Source organism: Cuculus canorus, chromosome 18, assembly GCF_017976375.1.
Source record: "Cuculus canorus isolate bCucCan1 chromosome 18, bCucCan1.pri, whole genome shotgun sequence".
Taxonomy (NCBI): Eukaryota; Metazoa; Chordata; class Aves; order Cuculiformes; family Cuculidae; genus Cuculus; species Cuculus canorus.
The window spans coordinates 4,828,079-4,846,710 of NC_071418.1; the positions used below are offsets into that span (position 1 = coordinate 4,828,079).

Consider the following 18,632-nt stretch of genomic DNA (forward strand, 5'->3'; position numbering starts at 1 on the left):
TTTCTTCACCATGGGAGTGGTGAGGCCCTGGCCCAGGCTGCCCAGGGAAGCTGTGGCTGCCCCATCCCTGGAGGTGTTCCAGGCCAGGTTGGATGGGCCTTGGGCAGCCTGAGCCAGTGGGAGGTGTCCCCGCACATGGGGGGGTGGAACTCGATGGGCTTTAAGGGCCCTTCCAACCCTGCGATCACCCGGTTCCACCCGCCCTCCTGAGGGTCCCAAAGCCCTTCCCGAACCCCTTTCCCCCCCCCCAGCAGCCCCCGCGCCGCCTCCCACTCCCTCAGGGCCGCTGGCGGCCCCTCCCCGCTGCTCTCGCGCCCCTTAAAGCGGCCTCCGGCTCGAAGCCGCGTACGTCCCATGCCACGCGCCGCCCTCGCTTCTCTGGGCCCCGCGCCTCCTTGCTGGGCCCCTTTAAGAGTTACCGTGGCGACGGGTGCGGGTGAGAGCGAGGCGCATTGACGTCACGGCGGGCGCTGATTGGCCGCGCCGCTCGGTTTCCGGTCAGAGCCGCCGCTGCTGTCGCTGAGGCCGAGGCCGCGCCGGGACGGGCGGGGGGCGGAGAGGGCCCGGCGGAGCCCCCAGCGCCAGGTGAGCGGGGCGGGCTGGGGCTCTGCGGGGCCGAGGGTGAGGGCCCGGGTCCGGCAGCGACCAGGCCTGCGGCGGGTTTGCCCCTCCCAGACCCGAGGGAGCCTCGGGGCCGCCCCCCCGCAATCATAGAACGATTTGGGGTGGAAGAGCCTCAGAGCCCGTCCGGTTCCACCCCCCCACCCCCACCGCAATGGGAAGGAGCCTCAAAGCCCGTCCCGTGTTCCCCCCCGCCATGGGCAGGGACACCTCCCACAGGATCAGGGTGCTCAAAGTCCCGTCCAACCTGATGGTCATAAAATCACGGAGTGATTTGGGTTGAAAAGGACCTTAAAGCTCATTTAGTTTCACCCCGTCATTATCGAAAGCCGTGGTTGCTGCATCCCTGGAGAGGTTCGAGGCCTTGGAGCGACCTGATCCAATGGGAGGTGTCTGTACCCCTGGCAGGGTGTTGGAATTGAATGATCTTTAAGGTCCTTTCTAACCCAAACCATTCTGTGATACTATGATCATCAGGTTGTATGGGGCTTTTGAGCACCTTGATCCAATGAGAAGTCTCTCTCTGCCCATGGCAGAAGTGTTGAGACTGGATGGGCTTTGAGATCTCCTCCAACCCAAACCGTTCTGTGGTTCTATGATAATCAAGTCCAACTGTGCCTGCCCACTGCTAGACCACAGGGCTTCAAATTGGAAGGGGGAAGTTTTAGATGGGATCTTAGGAAGAAATTCTTCACAGTGGGCAGGCCCTGGTCCAGGTCACCCAGAGAAGCCGTGGCTGCCCAGTCCCTGAAAGTGTTCAAAGCCAAGTTGGATGGGGCTTTGAGCAACCTGATCCAGTGGGAGGTGTCCCTGCCCATGGCAGGGGGTGGAACTAGGTGGGCTGAAAGGTCCCTTCTGACTCGAACTGTTCTATGATTCCATCTAATTGAGAAGGACCCCCTCTGATATCGTCCGAACTTGTCTATGCAACCCTATCACTGTGAGCCCTCCTAGCATCCTGTTTTCTGCTTCATTCCAACATAAGAGACTTAAGGCGAGCTTGAAGCAGAAGGAAATCGACATATAAGATTTATTCCATCAATATTTGAATCAATTACTGAGGAGAAAGAAAAAAGAAACAGAGCTGGGATTATGGCCCCTCACCCCGGGGCCACAGTGAGGGGTGGGCTCGGCTTGGAAAGGCAGCCCTGGGGCAAGCGATCTGGTGGTTTTGGGCGAGCTGGATCGCAGCTGCGCCCTCAGAGATCCCGGGGAATGGTGGGTATGTGATGTGAAAGAAAAACACCATGAGATGATAGTGGTTTTATTATTTCTGTGGTTTTCTTGTTCTTTTGAGGAACAGCGGCAGTGCCTTTTCCTTGGGTTGTAATTTGTAGGCTGACATGGAGCCTGCTTTCTTTGGGGCTGTTAATTAGGACTGACCTTCACTGTGCGAGTTGTCAGAACAAAAGAAGTAACTGGAGAGCTTTAAGACACTTTTTTGGTCCATGTGAAGTCCGTACTCAGTGTTTATGCAACACATAATACATCTGCCTGTGCGTACTTACGCAGGGATTAACTGTGACAAGAACGAAACCTGTTTGAAGTGTTAGCAATTCCGTATTAACTAGAGTGCTCCGGTAATCTCCAGTAGCATAATTCGAAGGGGCACAGTGCTGTTTTGCCGGCGTTTCTCAATCTGCTGCCTCAGTAGGGTAAAATATATAACAAGACTGCATTGCTTGGCTTTTCAGTGACTTGTTGTTTCTCAAAATTGTTCTGAATCTTTTTTTTCCCTTTCAAAAGCTGATCCTGGGATCAACGTATCTCACTGCGTATTCATAAGCTGTTGCCACTGTCCTAGTACCAGGTAACTTTATATTTCATCAAAAATGCCCTCAGAAATCCTTTCCTATTTCTGTTTTAGCTCTCCCAGTGTTAACGTGTAATTTATATGTTTTATATATATATATATATATATGTAAAAGCATATGTGAAAATAGTTCTGTAACCTGAAAGGAGGGATAAAACCTGCTTAAGAGCGTTTTAGCAAGTGTTACAGCTGACATTATAAATTTGAAGTCTCTTAAATAGCTGGCATCGTAACAGATGTGTTTAAAGATGTGCTTTTGATTAATTGCGGTTGAAGAAATATTTCTGAGATTGCAATGTATCCGCGGAGATAGGAGGTTCGGAGCGGTTTAAACCAGAGAGTAGCTTTTTAGGAGTGACACCCCTAATTCTGTAACTTCCGTTTGTGGATTCTGCCTCGGCATTTGGCAAACTGCTTCATCTTCAACCTTTAAGTGCTTCACTTCCTAATAATTTTCATACTTGCTTCTCGGATTCCCAGCTTCCATGCACCTGTCTCCTGATCTTCATCCATGTGATCCCGTACAGCTCTGAAAGGAGACTCTGATCCTACACAATACTAGGTTTAATCAGCAGAAAGTTTTGCTGGAAGCTTCCCTGACTTTGCTCACAGGGCTTGAGTTTTCCAGCTCAATCAAATGCTTTACCTTTTGTGCCTGTGGCTGTAGATCACCCAGGTTTTTTTTTATTTCCAGGTGATAAATAAGTTCATAGCTTTTTCTTTCATGCTTTATCTTAGTTATAGGTCTTACAGATAAGGGTAATTTTATACCATGATGTCAGTAGATGATGCAGCAGATTGTGCCTAACTATCAGCAGTACCTACGTTTCCACTGGATTTTTAACCTTCTCTTTCTCTTCTCTTCAGCCATGGCAGCTTCTAGCAGCAGCAGCAGTGAGGAGGAGCGTAGTCTTCGGGAATGTGAGCTTTACGTTCAAAAACACAACATCCAGCAACTTCTGAAGGATTGCATTGTACAGTTATGCACAGTGAGACCTGAAAGACCCATGGGATTCCTCAGAGAATACTTTGAAAGATTGGAGAAGGTAAAAATACTTAGTGGGATGAGAGGAGAGTGGAACATTTACCTCGTCTCGTTGTGATTTGGAGGCTGAGCTTCAGATTTGACTAACGTTGGTATTGGCTGTTTGGAACTGATGCTTTTGGAAAACAAGTCCTGTTTTCCAGTAATTGATGCCTGTCGATCACTGTGTAAAAGCATCTCTGTCATAACAAAGCGTGTGGGGTAGAACACAGGGTGGTAAGGAGACTCACCCAGCCTGGATGCAGATGTAATCCCTGTCTAATGCTTACTCATGGAAGCTAACGGATAGCAGACACCACTGTGTCTGTAGCTGGATGATAACCATGGCATTCGACCTTGGTTAGACACTGGCAATAGGCATTTGGTTTCTTATATTGAGACAAATGGTTCGCGATAATTCCAGCACAGCACAGAAGCAGCAGGCTGGTGGTAGTTATCCAGGTCTAGCTGAAGTCCCACAGATTTCATTCCGAAGGCATTCTGAATCTCTAGGAGACTGAGCCTGTTTCTGCCATTTTGGGAGCTTGGTGTTGGTGTTTTGCTTTGTTGTTCCTCTTGCATTTATCCTTAATGTCTCTTAGGTGGTTTTATTGTTGTTGGAAGCACTCTGGGATGTTGGGAATGGAAAGCATTTTGTCATCTCGGTGGTCTATTTAAAATGGTGATTTCATATTCTTTTGAACTGTTAATTTGGTATATTGATACATGGGAAAGAAGCCGCTGTGATGCTATGAAAATTGAGGTTTTAAAGGCTAATGTGAAAGAAAGGCTGCGTATGATGACTCAATTCAGAATGCACTGTTACTAAATAATGTAGTTGTGACCTGGTGCAGCAGTCCTTTGCAGGTGCTGCTTTCAGTATGTGTTGTATATGGGAGGTATATCTTTTTTTTTTTTTAATTGTAGCTAGTTATTAATTGCAGCTGTAAAAGAGAAAAAAATTAATGCTAGAGATCTTAAGTGTACTTAGTGGAAATGATCTTTTAACCGAAGTATCCAAAGTAGGTACTAGAAAATGACCAAATGCTGTAAGCTGACCTCCTATACTTGTCATGTATTTGAGGAACGTATTGCTTGTATTACAGAGTTCTTGTTCATTGAATGTTAGTTTCTTTTTTTGCCTAACTGCGTTTTGGGTACCTTCTTTTTCTTAAAAATCCATCATTCCTCTCTGTTACTGTGCCTCTTTTTCTGCCCTGGATTCTCGAGTTTCTAGGTACTAATAGATGGGTAGCTTAGAAACTAATCGCCACAAGTGTGGATAGACAAAACTTTACAAAATAAACTCCATTACTGCACTTGGAATAAATTGTAAACCAATCTGTATGTAGGAATATAATAAAATAGGAATATTTGGATGCTTTTGGGAGGTCAACTTCTGGTCAACACGCAGTATTTAAGATTTAAGGAAGTGGAATTTGTGTTTAGCAGGACAGCAAGTCTAGCTCTGAAGTTAATCACCTGTATTCCGGAGCTGAGTAACTCCTGATGATTTTATTCGGATGCAAATAGACTGTCTATGTACTCGGTCAGCCTACAAGGAAGCTCAAAATAAAACTGTTTAGATAATATTTTTGCCTCTTAAATTGCTCCTGCAGTTTTGGTCATGATCTTTTATGCATTGTGTTGGCCTGGGTATTACGTGCCTATTAGTGCAGCTATAGCTAAAAGTGAAGCTCTAGCATTTTTCTTCTTGCCTTCTGCAAACATTGCTGCAGCTTTCTCTAAGGAATTTCACCATCCAGTCTAATGGATTGGTCTCTGTTTAACCAGGAAACGCAGTACCTTAATAGCTATCAAGTAACAGAACATGAACATCCTGTGCTGTGTTAGCAAACACCTCTGACATCTGTGTCTGGAAAGCACAGATGCGCAATACGGTTATTAACCAGTTCTAACCTAGTGCTTAGCTCTGGTAGAGCACAAATGTTTAAATAGAATCTGCTTCCCCTTCCAGAACTGATGTCTGTTACATCTTTAATAGCTGCTCAGAGCAGCTTTCCAATGTACTTTCTAGATCCATTCATCCGTGAGGCTGAGTGAAATTGAGGTTGAGATACAGTATTGGGATTTTAAGACTGAATTTTGAAGGAACACCTTTTAAAACTGAAGCGCAGTTGCTATTTTGTCTCTAGTTACCCTGACAAGTCATCTGTTCCACAGCATACAGAGAGCTGATTCACTGTCATGTTATTAAATATATTGAAGACATTTAAACACGCATTTGAATTTATGTTCAGAAATATTAAAATTACTGCCTCTGTCATTATTATAGCTACGGTAGAAATTCAGATGTCCTCTTGAGAGTTATGAAAGCTGTTATGTGAGTCTAATTACTACACGTTGATTTTGTAAATGTTTTTATTTTGTCTGTTTGTGGTGTACCAAGGCCTCTGTTCTTTTGGCTGTGCAAACACGTCTGGTAACACCAATGCACACAAAATGCTAATAGTTGTCCAGTGCTGTGCTTGGCTGTGTTATGTAGTTTCAGCTATGGAAATTTGATGTAGAGATTGTTATTATAGCCTGCCAGTTGAATCTTGGATATTGGACTTGGCTGTCCCCTGGAATAAGTGCGTTTGAAATATTTTAATTCAGTTATGTGCATATTAGGCTTTATAGAAAGCTGGAATTAGGAAGTGTGGTTGCCATCTAGTCGCAGTACCTGCTCCTCATCACTTGCCCTGCCCCCACAGATACATACCTGATTATTTTCTGATGTCCTAAGTGTTTCTTTTGCAAAATATGGTCATTAAGGAGGATGCAGTGTGAGTTCAGGTAAGAACTTTTAACACTGCTGTATGTGATACTGGAGAAAATACAGCAACTGGTGTTCACTTATTTAAAAATGTGTTTTATGAGTTAATACGTGAACAAACAGTATTTTTCTGTGGTTGATGGTGTTGCACACTTCATAGAGAGGCAGTTTAAACCAGATGCTTAGTACTGCTCAAGTTATTTTTAACCTCATCTCAGTTGAGACTTGTTTCTCTAAAATCAGAAGGTAGAAACAACGTTTGAAATGTGTTTTGCTCCCATACGCAAACGCGGCACTATTTTATCAATGGGCAAAAAGCAGGAAGTGAAATGTAATTCGACGGATGAGTGTTTGCTCTTTGGCTGTCAGAGAGGTGTAAAATGTAAACTCGCTGCAATGGTTATCTGATGTCCCTTTCCTCAAAGCGTTGTTGTTATACATAGCCCCTGTGCACCTCCGGAGTGGAGCGTGGCAGCCAGGCAGCAAGCTGTCCAGCTGGGCAGGGGACTGTGGTCAAGGGCACTGGGACAAAACTAGCTTTTAAAAGTACGAGGAGCTCTCGGAGAACAGATGACAACTTGTTCTTTTAAGGCATGTCCCAAACCTGAGTTTCCTGAACACTGGGAAAGTAATTTGATGTGTTATGCAGATGCTTAGGTTTCGAGGTTGGCTTTTTTGTTTTGTTTTAAATTTGATTGTAGTTGATTAAGGTGGATCTTCTAGTACACGGAAGAATAAAATTTCTGTGTGTTGAGTTAGACTTCATTTGCATGTGAGTATGACAGTCTTCTACTGTATCACTACAACACAGCATGACAAACAACTGAGGGAAGCAAGGAAAAGGTGTAGCATCTACAAAGTTGACGCATTTGTGGCTTGAGAACAAACCTGCTGTTCAGCATGTAGCATCCTTCCTTTAGCTCTTCTGTAAGCGGTGTTCATGTTTCCTTCTCCTAAAATAACTGTAGATTATTGAGTTGGTCGATGACTTGACCTTGTTTCAAAAGCTTCTCATGTAACGTGGATTTCTGAGGAGCTGCTCTTCTGTCTTTCAAACCAAAAAAGGCTTAACACCTTGCAGCAGAGAGGAAGAACTGCTGAATTTACAATTGGGGAAGTATCTTTGTTCTTTGCAGAATTTCTTCATTGTCTCTTAAACACGCTAGTGCAAAGCAGAGCCAACTTGTTTATACTTTTTCATTTACTAAAAGGTAGTGTAACTTATGAAAATAAATATAATTGTGGCATGAATGTTATGAGTGAAAGGCATATCTACCATCTGTTTTGAAAGGCCTTTGATCTTGGTTGCTGTAGTCTCCTGTTTGCTTTATCATCAGAGTAACAGGACACAGGAAGCTCTCTTGCACTCACAGGCTAAATCGGAATATAATGTGGAATGTTTGGGTTGTTTTTTTTTTTTTCTGGATTATGTGACACGAACATGTCTTCCTTCCTGTTTAGGAGGAAACAAAACAGTTGTTGAATCAACAGAAGTCTGGTTCGCGCTCAGACTCACGGGAGGATGAAATCTCTCCTCCTCCTCCTATGAACCCTGTGGTTAAGGGTCGAAGAAGGCGTGGGGCCATCAGTGCAGAAGTTTATACAGAAGAGGATGCTGCATCTTATGTTAGGAAGGTGCTGTAACTTTTGAACCTTGCTAAAAATTGCATCTACAATCCAAGAATTTATTTGAGACCACTTTCTATCCAACGTATTAAATAACATGGCTCCTGTAGCCTGTTAAAGTCTTGTGGTAACTGTAAAAAGCAGACATGTTTAATTGGAGGCTGGAATAAACTGGCATGCAGTTAAACCATTTATGTATTACGTAGACCTGTTCCCTTTGAAGTAGTAGATATATATTTATATGTGCATATATGTTATATATATAAACAAAGTGCTTCCAGTTATTTGACAGCTGCACCAACATTGCATTTAGGCTAATGGCAGAGCAGACTCGCTGCTATTCATAGGCAAACACAGGTGGAACAGATACTTACGCTTTTGCAAAAAGCATAGAAACTTAGCATGGAATGGTGCTTTTACAGCAAGATTTTATTTACCTTCTGCATAAACTGGCTGTAAGCATTGACTCTATTTGGATTTAGCTCTAAAGTGCTTGAAAGAAACTGGAAAAACTCAGCCAGTGTTTTGTAGCAATTGAATAGTATATTTACCCAGGGGAATGCAGAAAATTTTCATCGAAACTAATCAGTTTCTGTTTCTTATTCTGTCCTAGGTTATTCCAAAAGATTATAAAACTATGGCTGCTTTGGCCAAAGCTATTGAGAAGAATGTGCTGTTTGCCCATCTTGATGATAATGAAAGAAGGTAGGAATATATCTTTATAGACTTGAAGAAAGTGTCTTGAGATGCAGACTTCAGACGAGCTGAATGTGTCATAATGTACAAAGCTGTGCAACCTTTTCACAACATCCAGTGTAACTGTACAGAGTTGTAGTAACAGTAGTGATGGTTTGGAGGTACAGAGTTGTAGGAACGGTACTGACGGGTTGGAGGATGTATGCCTGACAGTTGTCTACACAGTCATCTAATTTTGATATCCTTTTTTTCAGTGACATCTTTGATGCAATGTTCCCCGTCACTTACATTGCAGGAGAGACTGTCATACAGCAAGGCAAGTGACAATGTTTACATCGATGAATAGAAGTTGAAGATGGTGGGCAGAGGCTGGCCTAGTCCTCTTGCTAGTTTTGGAGTTTTGTGAAAATGAAAACATTGTCTGGATGCAGTGACCCTTTCTTGTTATGTTACCTGAAGCACAGCTCGTGCTGAAGTAAGGACTAGAAGGAATAGTAGGAAGATGTAGTTTCGGTGCATGTGTTTTCTGTTGGAAAGAGGGTGATGTGATGGCTCTGGAGAACACGTCATGTCAGTTTATGAAGTCAGTATGCCTTTCCAGTAATCCTGTAAGTGGTGCTGATCTCCCATATACCAGTAGATGGTCTCTTTCTCAGGACGTAGAGGAGTGTGATATCAGCAAAATGTGAACTTTCGCCCTGGAAGCTGTGCAAAATTTGTCTCTGCCACCTTATTAGACTCTAAACATCGAAGTTGGCAGGGATGCGAGTTCAGCGAAATGTTACTGTGTGCATAGCTTTGCTTTCTTCTTAGCATGTATTCAATTTTTCTTTTCCTCTTTAGGTGATGAAGGAGATAACTTCTATGTTGTTGATCAAGGAGAAATGGATGTAAGCATTATTGGTAGTTTATTAATTATAAGGTCGTTCATAGCAGAACAGCCTGACATTTGGAGGCCTCTTCTATAGGTTCTTCCTGTAGCAGCTTCTCTCATAATAAGTTCTTACCTGTAGCAGCTGTTTTGCTTTGGAGCCTCTTTGCTCCTTAACGGCTCAGTCTGACTGCACAGACTGAGAGTTGAGTTTCAAAATGAATGATTCCAACACTGATGTAATATTAATGCTTTACAAGTGGAGGGTGGAGCCTAGTTAAGTGTGGGGCGGGCTTCAGGAATGACCAGGCTTTTTGTTTTCCAGTCCAGCTAATCCATACCTTTCTCTGATGGAGGCTTGGATGGGAAACAAAGCCTCAACAAAAGGTGTAGTCCCTGTGCATGTGATGTAGGAGAGAGTCCCTTTGTCAATGAGAGTAAACCAGGGCTGGGGTTGGTGGTGAAGTGCTGATGAAACCTTGAAATGGTCAGTTGACTGTACAGACGTCAGAAATTCCCTTTACTGTAAAGGAAATAGAGTGTGACAGGGGCTTCGTGTTGTCGCTGACAAGACGCTGTGGGCCTTGGCTTATTACCACATACTGCCTTTCAGGTTTATGTGAACAACGAGTGGGCAACCAGTGTTGGTGAGGGTGGAAGCTTTGGAGAACTTGCCCTTATATATGGAACTCCTCGTGCTGCAACTGTCAAAGCGAAGACGAATGTGAAGTTGTGGGGCATTGATAGAGACAGCTATAGAAGGATCCTGATGGCAAGTATTTTTCTAGCTGATGTGTTCTTTATGCCACTGACTCAGTAGCTCTGTGTATAATCTGGAATTATGCTTTTGGTTTTAGTATCTACTCAACTTATTCCGGTCATCTGAGCTCCTATTTGTGCATGTCATTTGCTGGAGTTACTTATTCAAACTCCTGCTGGCTCTTGTGATCAGAAAACTGATCACCCAGCATACATTTATCAGGCATGGGCACGTGGGGAATCCTGCATTAGTGAAAAAAACAATGCCAATGCAGTATTGAACTAGAGTGAAAATGTAATACCTGCTAGTGAACGTTTTGTATACTTTAATTCTGCTCTGTGTTCACCTTGCTATTTGTGAATAGTGTGTGTGAACAATTGTAACTTGAGTAGGTGTGTCAGTTTTGGTAAGGTTATATGGTTTGAATGCATTTAAGAAACATTAAGGCTGCAGTAATGCCAAAGACATTATGAAGATCGCTGAACTCTGAAATATTACTGAAATAATGAAGTTTGAAGACACTTAATTTTGTGTGTTTGGACTCTGTGAGACAGGTTTGGGGTATGTCTGGTTAAATTTATTTTTGTCTTGAGTTTTACTTGAAGCATCATGTAAAACCTGAAGTAGAAAGAAAATTTACATCGTGTGCTTTTTTGTTTTATTGTAGGGAAGTACTTTGAGAAAGAGAAAAATGTATGAGGAATTCCTTAGTAAAGTATCTATATTGGGTAAGTGAGAAGACTTTTGTTGTCGCCAGAAATAGGTTGACCTCTGTATGAAGACAGAGTAAAAAGTATAATCTACGCCTTGAAAAGATCCTTTGTTAATGAACTATTGTTAACTCTACAGAATCTCTGGACAAGTGGGAGCGTCTCACTGTAGCTGATGCATTGGAACCCGTACAATTTGAGGATGGGCAAAAGATTGTGGTCCAGGGAGAGCCAGGAGATGAGTTCTTCATCATCTTGGAGGTAAAGAAGATCAAAATTAAAAGCTCAGAACTTTACTACTTTTTTTTTTTAACGTGGCCTATTTCACCTTTAAATAGGCACTTGAAGGAAAATTAAATGTAAGAATGTAGAGAATTCCTAAAAAAATATCATCTTGCTTGACATGCAGAAGCTTGTATTTAGTTTTGCTATTTTTACAAATGGTATTTCCAAGAAAAAAGTAAAGTTTCTGCCTGAAACCAGTTTATCTTTTTCAGGGGAGAAGAAGCCCATTCTGGATGGGTGATAGTGTCTTGATAGTAGAATCATTGTCTTCTGTCTGGGTTGATTGGGTGTTTTTTTTTTTTTTGCTAGCCATACCGTAATATTCATAGTGTTATGAGGAATAACAGGAAGAAGTCGGTGGGTACATAAATACCCAAGACATTTTATGCATAGAAGGGAGGGAGGACCAGCTGTTTTTGTAGAGCTGCCTGGTGAGCTATGCAAGTACTGTGAAGTGGGTTTTTTTTTAAGACTTGAGACACCATAACAGATATTTCTGCAAAGCAACTAGTTTGTTGTGAAATTCAATGTTTTGACTGGAAATTCCAGTTGTTTAATTGCTGTAATTTATTAAAGGGCACAGCCGCAGTGTTACAACGTCGATCAGAAAATGAAGAATTTGTTGAAGTGGGCAGACTGGCACCTTCAGATTATTTTGGTGAGTTACGTAGTGACAACTATGACGATATAACGCTACTGTCACCATTGTACTGGTGCTGTGTTGATGGCTGCTGTGAGTGATAACGATGGGATGGATTTGCTTAATTACTGTTTTGGCTAAGTCTTGTGGTTTTGATCAATGTCAGGGGAGTATTAAAGTCATCTGGCTTTCAGGTGTGCATGCACATCGCAGAAATGTGAACGTTCCAAGCTACTGTAATGTAGAAGGGGCTTGGTGGTGTTTGGTCAGACCCCTCCCTGCTCTGAGCAGTGCTAGCTTGGAAATTGCATCATATTGCTCAGGGCTGTGTCCAGCTGGGTCTCTTTGTGTCTCCAGGGATGGAGATCCCATAACCTCTCTGGGTAGTTTCTTTCACTGTTTAACCAGCCTTGCTGTGAATAATTTTTGTCTTTTAAACTTGACGAGAATTTCCTGTTCTACAACTTCTTGCTTTCTGTCTCTCTTGTACTGCGCAGAGAGCAGACTAGTTTTGGCTTTATGATCACTCATGACATAACTGAAGACAGCAGTAAGATTCCCTCCTTAGCCTTCTTTTCTCCAGGCCAGACTAACCCAGCTCTTCCAGCATCAATTTGTTCACCCTGTGCTGCAGTCCCCTCATGGTCTGGGTGGCACTGCTGGACTTGTTCTGCTTTGTCAGCATCTTGTACTGGGAACCCCGAAACTGTGTGGTACTTTAGTCTCTCAAGTGCAGATCAGGGTCTTTTTTCCCCTCTGTTGAAGGTGTTCTTACTCAGCTACATTTACATTGTGTGCAAGTTTGCTTTGGCTTGAAAAAGCATATGTATGCTGGCAAAGAGAAAGCCTAAGATCCTACTGTAAACACTTACTTCTGAAGACTTTGAAGTAATCTTCATATGGAACTAATCACTTGTACAGTGCATGTTAACTTTGGATTGCAAATAAGGGCTGGATGTGTAGAAAGAGAGCGTTCTTGGAATATAATGTAACAGTATATAAGAAGATATTCTTGGTGGCCTTGTTTTGTGTTTAAAAGAAAAGTGGCTTATAGTTTTGAAACAAAGCAAGCAACCTGTTCAAAACCTGCTATTTAATGTTTAAATACTTCCCTCTGTCTCAGAAAAAAAACCCAAACTCTGATGTTTTTCTCATGTTTAAGGCAGATCTTTTATCCTTGTTACTCTTTCTAAGCAGTCTTTTGCTAAAGCCTTCTGGTTGTCTGTTCAGATCTACAGCTTTGTAGACGATTTAATCAGCAAATACTCTGTTGCAAGGGCTGAAGTGGGATGTGCTCAAGAGCACACTGATAGTACTGGATCTGACCGAAGGTCTGCTTAGCTCAGTGTCTTGTACCAGATTTTTGTTCTCTGTGTGTTGTTAAAGTCTTAATACATCAAGGAAAATATTAGAACTCTTGGGTTTCCCACTCCTAAACTAAACGTTATCTGTATCGTTGTGTTCAGGTGCTGCAGACCTGGCCTCCAAGGATTTTAACTCTGCCTTAGAACCTACTTATTGTTTTGCAGGCCTGTGCTTTGGAAGCTGCTGAGTTCAGGAGTTTTAGTTGTGCACAGAGGAAAAGTTTTTCATGTTTCTTTTGAACATTCCTTCTGATAACACAGGCAAATTTAGTCTCTGAGGAGAGCTGAATTCCTTCCTCAGTCCTGAACTTGGAGATAAGTGGCCCAACTGCTTAAAACCAAACAAATCCAAAAGCTGATGCTGTGGTGTCTTTCATGCTGGTTGCTGGGAATATTAGGGGTTACCGTTACCACCAGTGGAAACGGGGTTACTGGAAACTTCATTTCCAAATGTGTTGTTTAGCGGTTCTAACAGGTATTTGAAAAAAGCTTTTGGCATGTTTGTGCATAACTTATGAAATGGGAATCCAGTGAGACTTCACGATACTTATCTTCCATGGCAAAGTTGCATTCTCAGTTCTGCTTAGCTATGGGTCACAGGCTTTGGTCTTGCGCATTAATGTTTTTTACTTCAATACTGTGGTCTTGTTGTCCTGAGTTTCCTAGAAGTATCAGAATTGAACAGTAGCATTGAGCGCACTGGAAAAATAATTACTTGTTAATTAGGAGAATTGCACGGCTCATTGAAACATGACCTTTTCTTAGATAGAACCAATATTTAAAATCTTTAGGCCTCTTTAGAAAGATTTGAATGTGAACAGGCTATTTAATAAAAGAATCAAGTAGTTTTTTTTAAACTGCCTTCAGTTATTTCTAATGGAACTACATAGATGCTTGTTCTGATCAGTGTTGAAACCTGAATTGCCTTCTGTTCAATTCCTGCAGCAGTTTGAAATACAACAGGATAACTTCTTCAGCTCTTTTGCACATTGATTTTAACACTGTTCACGCTTTCGTGTTGCCCTAGGTGAAATAGCGCTGCTGATGAACCGTCCCCGTGCTGCCACAGTTGTTGCTCGTGGCCTGTTGAAATGTGTAAAGCTTGATCGACCCCGATTTGAACGCGTCCTGGGTCCGTGCTCGGATATTCTCAAGCGAAACATCCAGCAGTACAACAGTTTTGTATCACTGTCTGTCTGAAACCTTCTTCCCTCTCCAAAACATGCTTCACGAACGCAGACTGCTTTATTACCCTTGTGCAGAGCCACATTGCCACTGGCATTTGCAGCTTCCTGTCTGTTTTAAAAAAAAAAAAAAAAGAAAAAAAATTGCTTCTCATGGCAGTATTTTTAATTTAGAGCATATTAGTTCTGTGCTCTCTGTCCCATTAAATTAATAGAGAAAGTTCTATGGGGACGTTTGCTCTTATGGCTTCTCTCTGTGCAACGTTGTCCAACTCGGGCAAACACAGCCTTGCTTCCACGAGGGAGAAATCTGGCCCCATGCCAGTTGCCATAGAGAAAGGAGGTGACAGTAGACAGGGGGAAATTTGTGTTTTTAAAGGTGTTTCTTGAATTATTCAACAGATTTTAAGGTCATAATCTGCTGTATTTCTTTTCAAATGAGAACTGCCCTTAAAATTGAGCTTCTTGGGGCTTGAGGTCGTCGTCTTTTTTTAATTTTCTGGGTGCTGTAATCCTGGGTTCAATTGTGAGGCATCAGCTGCTAAGAAAGCCACAGTTGGAATTTAACAGTATCATTGTTCCTGTGTCTGCTGGTTTAAGGTTGCTTGGTTATGTTTTTGTCAAGTGTAAATCAAAGCTTTCAAAGTTTATAGTTCCGGTGAACTACTGCAGTTGTTACTTAAGTTGCTGACTTGCCCTAACTGATTTTTTTTCTCTTTTTTTTTCTTCAGCGATAGGTAGGCCATTTAAAACTTCCTGTTCAAAGTGGCAAGAACCAAATGTTACATTAAATGCCTAACTTTGGTCTCTAGTCCATAGATGGGTGTAAGAATGGTGCAGCTGTCTGGCTGTTAGTAACGTTCAAGTACTTAGGTTGATGTAGAAGTTGGAAGCAAATATTTTATTTTCCCTGTGGCTCTTGCTTGCTTCGTATCCCTCAGTTGACTTTTTAAATGATCATCAGTTCCGGTGACTCTTTGTTACCAGGGAAAATAAATGCTGAGTATTTATGGCCAGCGTCAGTTGCAAGTGGCAAGATCGCTGGTCTACATAGATGCCATTATTCTTGGTAGAGAATGTGAGGCAGAAAGTGAATGTTTTAACTTTTCTGCAACACTTGGTTATTTTAAGTTTTTAAATCAGCCACTTCATAATTTTCAAAATGGTTAATTGTAGATCTAGTTAAATGCAAAAGGTGCATTCTCTTTCCTTGCTTAATGAATTTACAAGACACATATTTCATACTCACTCTTTTTTTTCCAAGTTCAATATGTTGCGGAGTCTTAAATGTATTTCAGTATTTACCAGCTTTGTGTTCCATTATTCTGTGTGCATCAATACTTCCCAACAGTTTTTACTGAATTCCACAGGTCAATAATGGTAGGCAATTTTTAAGGTTTCCTTTAAACTGTAATTTATATAAAGTAGCGTAGGTTTGTATTTGGGAGTGACAGCAAGCAGTTTTGCATTTGTTGTACAACTACTTCTAATGATGGAGCCCTCATTTTATTTCCTTTCTGAGGCGATAGGGATTCAAATTCAACACACTTTCTCCCAGGCGTGTAGATAATCAGAAAGAGTCTGCTAATTGATCCAAATAATGCTGAGGGTAACAAGCCTTTACAAAAGGTTTCAGGATATTTCTGAACCTGAAATCCCAATAACGGGATTTAAATGCTTATGGTTTGAGTTCTCTGTTCGGGGTATGTTGAGTAGAGGATTTTTGCCTGAGTCCTTAAGGAATAAGCAAATGCTACCTTTCTTTTTTTTTGTTTTGGTAAAACTGTTTTCTTAAGTTTTGACTCTATCCAGGTTTTTTCTTCATATGTGTTCTTTGTGTTACTTTAAAGCACCAAAAACTGTGTAAACTAGGTAGTGCGCCACAAAAAAAAATGCACATTTTTTTTTTATATAAGGCTTTCTAATCAAGTTTCACTACTGCATCTTTTTAGCTTGCTGTTTACTCCCTTTTGTAGTTTTACCTACAAGATTTTAAGATAAATCAGCTAAGTCTGAGTTAAATATTAATCACAGTTACAGCTTTACCTTTGTGTGCAATTTAAATATGTTTGAAACCACAATTGGCATAGTTTTGCCTTAGCTAACATTCAGGGCTTTAGAAGTAATTTTTGCTAGTCCACCTTTAGCGAATTTAAGAAGTCTATTGCCCTAGAAAGCTATAGTCAACCAGAGGACCATTTTTGTATTGTTACCTGACTCTATAAGTCTGATTTACTGTATGTGCTAATATATTATATTATATTCCTTTTGTTATAGATTGTCCTAATGGCAGGTAAAGCAATAAAATGATTTAAATTCTTAAATGCAATCGGTCTCTTTTTTATTTCCTCATCGCTATATTGTGTTTTTCTTTGGCCTTAGAGGATACATTATTGAAGAGGTCGTAGAAACTAAGCAGCTTAATGGATTAGCTTTGTATTGACTCTGGAGGCTTGAATTCAAGTCCCAGCTTACAGCACAACCGAACCTTCCACTCCGGAGCCTGCAGTGGAGTTTGATCTCCGTGAGCCAACCTGTGCCTGTAACCTGGGTGCTTCTCTGGAGTTCTGGCATTGGTGGGCACGACTGCTGTTGAAGTGAGAAGGTACCCGTGTCTTGCTTGAGTGTCTTTTAAGAGCTCGAGATCTGCTTCTCTGATCCCTTGTTGAGGTTGTGAATTGCTCTCCCAGCCACTATTGGTGGAGCTCAGAAGCTTCTGGAAGTTGTCTGCTCCCTTCTATGCGTACCCTTAATGAAAGTGTGATGTTTAATCATTGAAGAGTTCTGGTGGACGGACAGTGAGAAATAGAAAAGGGGGGTTTTCCTACTATGATGAAGTAGGAAAAGTTGCGAAGTGGTGACTTGAAGCAGCTCAGACTGCGTGTGTTTTGCACTCAGCTCTGAGAAAGCTGTCACCTGGCTTTGAAGAGACAATAAAAAGCTACCATGGATGGGGGAGTAAAAATAAGAAAGCAATCTTTCCACTAACTACTTTGTTAATGTACCAGCCATTTAAATATCCTTGGGTTTGTTTCCTTCATTCAGGCTCGCCCTTCCCCCATCCCTTTGACCAGCAAAAAAAAAAAAAGGCTGAAGACTTTTTTATCATCTAAAAGGAAACTTTAAAACTTCCCCCTTCAAACTTATAACTTGACTTTTAAACTTATCTTCTGTTGCCATGTTCTTCCTGTTCAAGCAGCCAACGGTAACTATTCCATGACGCCAATCAAATTAATTTTGGGCTCGTCATGTGTGCAAAGCGTACAAAAAGTCACCGGTAGAGGGAGATAAAACTTTGGGAATGCAGCGTCCTGTTCTGAAATTACTGCCACACCGCGCATGCTGTGAGTGAGTTAAACCTTTTCATTTTCATCTATTCTCTCCACAAGAGTGAAAGGGTCTCTTAAGCCCCCTAAGCTCGGGAATTCTGTCTGTTTTGATTGAGACCAACTAAAACCTTGGTTTTGTGAAAGCTGGAAATGGAAAGACATGGCTGAATTGCAAGTTGGGTGAGACTAAAGGTGTGGGGGTTTTGGTTTTGGTTAGTTGGGTTTTTGTGTGGACATTTTAGGTGACCTTTGTGGCTTCGGTGTGATGGAGGAATCTCTTTGCTAGTAGAAACACTCCAAATTTCCTCAAATATACAAATGAGTGGAATAGAATAGGCACCTGTAGGGATATATTCAAATTAAACTAGTCTCTCCTGTAGTTTTACAGTGTGGAGACAGGTGTATTATAGAATTATTGTGGAGCTGAATTAAGCATTGCTATGGTCCCTGTGAAAAATGATACCTGTTGACAAAAAAAGCTTTGTTCTGTCCTTGCATGATCGAGGCTCTTACTGCCAGCATCACTGAATTCCCTTTAGGGAAAAATGCCACTCTAAGAAAATGAGCCCAGTGGGTCAGTGCAGGAGCTTGCTGAGAGCCTGGTAACAACTGCTGCCTGATAACATTCGTACTATGGTGTTAGGATTCTCCTGAAAGATCTGGAGTGTTTGTAGATGGCTTTTGTTTAACTTTAAAGGTTAGTTTAGAATGAGCTTTTGGTAGATTGGTTATGGTGTGTTTTTTAATTTTTCCTCAAGGATGATAAATTATCAACAGAGTTCTCAATTACTTTCCCTAGGCTGCCAAAAAGCTCAGTGTTGAACAGTCAAAGGAAAAACTATTAAAGAGAGCTTTACTAATCAAGTTATTCTTAAGCCATGTTGCTGGAAGGCAAGGGGAAAACTACAAGTTGAAAGCTATAACCCCCTC

At 41.8% G+C, this 18,632-nt stretch overlaps 1 protein-coding gene across 1 annotated transcript; it reads left to right on the plus strand.

The window, feature by feature from the left end:
• The first annotated feature begins 433 nt into the window (after nucleotides 1–433).
• On the plus strand, nucleotides 434–16,702 carry PRKAR1A (protein kinase cAMP-dependent type I regulatory subunit alpha). The gene is made up of 12 exons (XM_054083077.1): nucleotides 434–585; nucleotides 2,368–2,431; nucleotides 3,302–3,480; nucleotides 7,699–7,872; nucleotides 8,477–8,568; nucleotides 8,814–8,875; nucleotides 9,403–9,449; nucleotides 10,044–10,202; nucleotides 10,858–10,918; nucleotides 11,040–11,161; nucleotides 11,762–11,843; nucleotides 14,217–16,702. Exons 3-12 carry the CDS (start codon nucleotides 3,304–3,306, stop codon nucleotides 14,387–14,389), a joined length of 1,149 nt encoding a protein of 382 aa, XP_053939052.1. The 5' UTR covers nucleotides 434–585; nucleotides 2,368–2,431; nucleotides 3,302–3,303; the 3' UTR covers nucleotides 14,390–16,702.
• Nucleotides 16,703–18,632: the final 1,930 nt, after the last annotated feature.